The 6,339-nt window shown below is 44.5% G+C and overlaps 1 protein-coding gene across 1 annotated transcript; it reads right to left on the bottom strand.

Moving 5' to 3' along the window:
- Positions 1-4,518: 4,518 nt before the first annotated feature.
- On the bottom strand, positions 4,519-5,805 carry LOC139015673 (beta-1,3-galactosyl-O-glycosyl-glycoprotein beta-1,6-N-acetylglucosaminyltransferase-like). The gene is given in 4 exon segments (XM_070423441.1): positions 4,519-5,004; positions 5,006-5,447; positions 5,449-5,774; positions 5,776-5,805. Coding segments are annotated over 4 exon segments (1,284 nt in total).
- Positions 5,806-6,339: the final 534 nt, after the last annotated feature.

The following is a 6,339-nucleotide window of genomic DNA, read 5'->3' as shown; positions in this document are numbered from 1 at the left end:
AAAGATGTTCAATGTTGTAGAGATATTAATTATTATCAAATCAGCATATGCATTTAATACAATTTAATAAAAAAATAGAGTTTTTAGAATTTTGGCCAAGTTTTAAAGAAATTATCTAGGATAAAAACATAAGGATTTGAATGAGATAACTTGCTCTATTAGAAATTGACATCCTATATAATGAAAGCATAATATGCAAATTGACCAAATGGCCAAACAGCGGAAGGACCATACAGATGGTCATCCGGGACCACGCTATGACACCCACTGTCGCCAGGCCAGCCTAGGCCGGTGCAGTGCAATTGATGGGGGGCTCGGCCATCTCCCCATGATTGCCCCACAGAGGGAGGCCCAGGCCACCAACCAGCAGGCTGCAGTGGGTGGGTGGGGCCTCCTTCTGTGAGGGAAGCCATGTCCGGGTGCCTGCGGGAAGCCGATGCCAGCAGCCAGGGGAAGGAAGGCCTACTCTTGCACGAATCTCATGCATTGGGTCTCTAATATATTATAAACTACTAGAGGCCCAGGGCACAAAATCGTGTGTGGGTAGGGTCCCTAGGCCTAGCCTGCGATCAGGGCTATCTTCCCCCACTCGCCAGTCCCCAGTCCAGCCCCGCTGCTGCCACCCATCCCGGTTCCTCTGGTATCAAAAGAACAGCCCACTCTGCCTTAGGTGCTTGTGCCATCAAAGGGAACCTGGCCCTTTGCTCCCTTTAAAGAAGTAAAATAAACACCCTCTCTCTGCACCTGTTTCTTCTCTCCCTTGTGAATCCTTTCACAGCCGGCGTCACCAGCCAAAACCCTAACAATGACATGGGAAACTCAACCAGGAAGGGCTATGCCTGTGGGAGGAGGTTCAGGGAACCAGGGCTGCCCCTTGCTCCTGCCCCACCCTCCTCCTTCCCCCTTCCTCCTTCCCTCCTTCCCTCCTTCTGTCCCTGCACTGGCCTAGCCACCTGGCTCGACCCCTCCCCCATCACGGAACCACTCAGCTCAGGCTCTGGCCCCGCCCATCCCCCAGGGAGGAGCATGCGCAGTTTCTTGCAGACCCGGAAGCAGCTGTGGAGAGGGAAGTGGCCAGTTTTTCCTGAGGAGGGTGTTTGTGCTTTAAAGCTGATGTTCTCCATCCACCTCCCAGCAGGGAAGGCTGAGGGTCGCTGCAGGCGCTGAAGTCCTTGTTGAAGTCCCCACTCTGGAGCCTCTCAAGCGGTGAGTCCGTGTCCAGAGAGGCTGCACAGTGGAGGTGCCACGTTCCTTTTGGAAGAATCAATCGGAGCCTGCAGGCAAGGGGGGGGGGGGGGGACCAAGAGATGGTCAATGAACCTTATAGTTACTGGTCAATTGGTCATTCCGGTCGTTACGCCCTTATGGTCACTGGCCTTTTATTATATAGGATTAGAGGCCCGGTGCATAAAAATTTGTGCACTGGGGGGGGGGGGGGGGGCGGGGGGGGAGGGTGTCCCTCAGCCCAGCCTATGGCCTCTTGCAGTCTGGGACCCCTCGGAGGATGTCCACCTGCTGGCTTAGGCCCGCTCCCGGGGAGATTGGGCCTAAGCTGGCAGTCAGACATCCCTCTGGCAGCCCGGCAGCCCTTGGGGGATGTCCACTTGCCAGCAGGAAGCAGGCCTAAGCTGCAGTCGGACATCTTTAGTGCTGCTGAGGAGGCGGGAGAGGCTCCCACCACCACCGCTGTACTGGCAGCCATAAGCCTGGCTTGTGGCTGAGCAGAGCTCCCCCTGTGGGAGCACACTGACCACCAGATGGCAGCTCCTACATTGAGCGTCTGCCCCCTGGTGGTCAGTGTGTGTCATAGTGACCAGTGATTCCCAGTCGCTCTGCTGTTAGGGTCAATTTGCATATTACCCTTTTATTATATAGGATAGAGGCCTGGTGCATGGGTGGGGGCTGGCTGGTTTGCCCTGAAGGGTGTCCCAGATCAGGGTGGGGGTCCCACTGGGGTGCCTGGCCAGCCTGGGTGAGGGACTGATGGCTGTTTGCAGGCTGGCCAAGCCCCCAGCCACCCAAACTCCCAGTGGAGGCTGGCTGGAAGCAGGTACTGTCAATTAGCATCTTTGTCTTTTATTAGTATAGATAATACTTTTTTTAAAGTGATACTGACTAATGCGAGAATAGGCAGAAAAATCAATGAAGCAAATTAGGATGGCCCAAAGACAGATTAGCATAAGTTAAAATTTACCCAAAGGATATAAACCAAGCTTTGTACCCCAAAAAATATGTTTTAACATTTCCTTAAATAGCAAAAATCTTAGAAACCCCTGACATAGCCTGCTAAAGAGAGTGATTAAACAATGACAGGACTTTTATCTGGGAGATGGAGTATTATATAATCATTTAAAAGCACAGTTTTGACAAATAAATAATTGCGTGGGAAAATGTTTATGAAAAATTATTAAATGAAAAACATAATTCAAGGTTAAGTGTATACTTATATATTTTTATATGAGCATATATAAATATAAATAAATATATTCATTTATATTATATATTTAATTTTTAAAAGATTTTAAAGGAAACTCATCAATGTATTAAAATTAGCTGTGTATAATAAATTATATGTTACTTTTTGGGGGAACTTTTCTTTTTATATTTGTTTGTATTTTTCAAATTTCCTGCAATTGTTGGCATCTCGGAAACTTATTCTACCTCTACCTCAATTAAAAAATGAGACATAAAATATTTTAAAAACTATTTTATTAGATTTTGTTTTCATACTTAGGTTATGGCTTATCCAACTCTGTTGATAATGACTTCAGCAACTTAAAGTGCAAAATCTGGTTTCTCTATTGCCTCAAATCCGCCCAAAAGCAAATGCTATGTTTTCATTTGGGTACAACAGTGACTACCACACAATCCAACAAGAGTATATAACTAAGATACATGTCACTGTAAGGCAATAATAATTTGCCATTTCAGATCTGACCATTATAAAATTATATTAAGTCCAATGTTATAATTCTCAGTAAAACAAAGCCTACTTCTTTATATCAGGATAATAATTCTCAGTAGAACAAGACCTATTTATAATTCATCTTTGAGTCATTTCATATATTTTGGCTGCAATAATAGAGATTTCTAACTCAGATTTATTTGAGCAATGAGGAAATGTATTATCCCACATAAGAAGTCTGGAGCTTGGGTAGCTCCAAGTGTCATGGTCAATGGCTCAGTTATGCCAAAAGAGGTCCAAGAGGCAGCCAATTATCCAGAAATTAGAGGATAATTTGAGTTCGTGGTTTAGGCAACCAAATGTTACTGGTACTTTATACCGAGATGGGAAACTCAGAGGGTAAAACCAAGTAAGGGGAAAGATTGAGTTTAGTTTGGGACATAAGCGCTATGGGACATCTAAGTGGTAATGTGCAATAGATAATACCGTGTGGTTAGGCTTTTTATTATTGTAACCAATATTGTTAAACTACTACTAAATAGCTCCATGAAAATTTCATCAAATAATATTAGTAACTGCCAGATTATCCAGGCATTTTTTTTTCTTTCTAGCTCTGACATGATTTGAATGATACGATGAGAAAAAGTCATAGCAAATGTTTTACATGCTGACAATTTAAACTAATAGGTATTTTTAGATGTTGTGTAAGAAAAGAGCTCTGGGCTAAAAATGATGCTGACATTTAAAGACTCTCTGTAAACTTCGGAATGTGTAGACTTAGACACCAAGGCTAGTAGCTCAGAAATAATGCTTAGCATCTAAACTTAATGCTTTTCTAACTTTGCTTTCTGTTCTGGGTTCAGATGTCCTCTCCATCCCATGCACTTTTAAGATGTTTAAGAGCCTCAGATATTGGGTTCAAACCTGAATTTCTGGCATATCTGTCCTTTACAAGAAAATTTTTTTATTAATTTTTGCCAGTTTTTTTTGTTTTTAAAAACATACGTACATTGGTAGAAGCAAAAATTACTCAGAAACATTTACATTCAGTCAAGCCCGTTTTTTCCAAGTTCCCTGAGATGACATAGATACAATACACAGCACAATGTTGCAGCAGACAGTAAATTATATTCACAAGAATCATTTACAGTAATGTCAATTTTCTAATTCAACAAATAGAACCTACAAAATAAATTATACCCTCATGATTGGTTGCTGCTATAGATTTATTCAAACTGGGAAGACTGGCATATTTAAAGCTCTCAAAGCAATTTTGGCACAGGTTAAATCTTACCATTTTGTGAAGTCCCTGAGCTCTTTTAACAGGCTGGTTGTTGCATTGGGCCTCTTCAGGGCCACCTGGGTCACCTCTCCCCACAATGCCTTGCAACTTGCCTTGGCCTCACATTAACTCTAAGTCAAGGTTTAATGCCATAACCTTTCTAACCGGCTGTGCTCTGCAGAGACCATGTGCATTCTATGACACGAAGATTTAGAGTCCCCCGCTCTAAACCCCTACAGTGTTTCTGATGTTAATTAATAGAGCCGAAGAATCAGATGGGATATGTCTCATGTAGCCGCCTTATTATTTCTAAAATTGCCTACAGTAAATATCAGTGTTTTAACATCTCCAGGGCTTTAAGCCTCAGATGCTCATCCAAACACTGGATGGCAAAGAGGTCAATGTCCATGTCAAACTTATTGGCAAATAAGTGGTGCTTGCGCAGTATCAAGTTCAAGTCACCTGCTCCAAAAACACACACGGAGCGCACGTGCACCCCGTTGCAGGGTGGATAGGGTGCGTCCTTGTAAACGTCACCTTCAAAGTACTGCCATTTGACAAACCTAGCAATTGCTTGCATATCGGACATGTCGTACTTATGACTTAAGGACAGTGAGCCAGGGACCTCAGGGACCCTCTGAATAGTGGCCCAGAGATACTCGTCCGGGCTGTATGTGTCTTTTGCCCACTCCATAAACTTCTGGATTTTTTCATTCTCTAGCCCGTACTCTACGTACTTCCTGCTGACCACGAAATAGGCACTGCCCGAAAACAGAGGTGTTTCAAGAGGAGGTTGCACTTTGTCAGTGCCCGTTTTTTGTCAGCTTTCCATCCACCACTACATAGTGCTTTTCCCACCTTTCTTTTTTATGGGATGGCATTCTCTCCGTCTCTAGGTTGTTTTCTCCCATTAGTGACTTGAGCTTCCTGACAATTTCCAGGTTGGTTTTAACAGGAAAATCCATGCCGCAGAGGTTGATCAGGTAGTTCCAGCCTGCGTTTCTTTTGTGGAGGCCCCGCAGACAGTTGAGGTCGGCCTGGACGCGACTCCACGATGCGTACACCACAGTCTCCAGCTGACTGGCCACAAAGACGTTACTGAAACAGGATGCAATGCCAGTCACCGCGGCCAGGAAGGAATCCTCCGATTTCTTGTCCACATGAATGCAATAGAAATTCTGAGGCATGTAGATGGCCCTCAGGAACCTGTCAAACATTTCAATTTTGTGATGAACCACTATGGAATATGCTATTGGAAACTACCTTTTCTCTGCTAAGAGGTTCTACAATGTATTTGCGTCTCTTGATGAAAGAAGTGCAATCACTAGTCATGTTTATATAGTAATAGGTTGTCCATCGAGGGCGCCTTCCAAATTGCACTGTCAGAATCTCCAGCTTTACCTTTTCGATTTCGGCCACATCACCCTGTAAAACTTTGGTGCAGTTGATATTACTATTAGGATTCTCTCCAACTAGATCCAAATGTTCAATGCTCAGATATTCGGGCTTTTGAAAAATTCTTAAAACAGAGAAGGCGACGAGGGAAAAAACTAGAAACAAGAAGTAGTATTTAGTGGGATAAGAAAAAAAGTCTCCTCCTCAGCAACTTCCTTAGCATTTCCAACAACAATCGGGGACTTTCCTTTTTCTAAGGGCAGTCTTCCAGGTTTCCGGCAGTAATGATTTTATCTCTGCAGTGGCCTTGTGAGTTTTCGGTTTGCATTTATCAGAAGTGAGAAGGCATCTTTAAGTGGAGAAGAGCAAGAACATTTATAATTAAGGAAAGTGTGACTCATTGAGTTCTTTGATTCAGGTAACATTCTCGCCCATGTAGAGTGCCTCTCATGCAGTCAGGTTTCTTATTTCTACCAGGCATCCAGCAATGGTTATGTCCCATGAGGCTTTAAAAAATCTCCACTGGGCAGCCCATAGGTCCAGCCTGGATCTGCAGGCGACCTCGTCCACCGTGGAAGATGGTGTGTGGCAGGCAAGGGTGCCTCTGTTTTGCTCTGTATTTGAGAGAAAGCGCTGCAGCGAGCGTCTGGCCCAGAGGCACAAGAGGGTGCGGCACCGCGTGGCGCCCCAGAGAAGCCACGCGGAGCCGTTCCTCACCCGCCGCGCACTGGCCGGGGTCTACAAGAAAATTTTTTGT

This window comes from Myotis yumanensis, unplaced genomic scaffold (genome assembly GCF_028538775.1).
Source record: "Myotis yumanensis isolate MYYU_CA2020_CCGP unplaced genomic scaffold, mMyoYum1.0.hap1 SCAF_8, whole genome shotgun sequence".
NCBI classification, from domain to species: domain Eukaryota; kingdom Metazoa; phylum Chordata; class Mammalia; order Chiroptera; family Vespertilionidae; genus Myotis; species Myotis yumanensis.
Note: the sequence above shows the minus strand (reverse complement) of the source record. Positions and strands in the feature narration are given on the sequence as shown.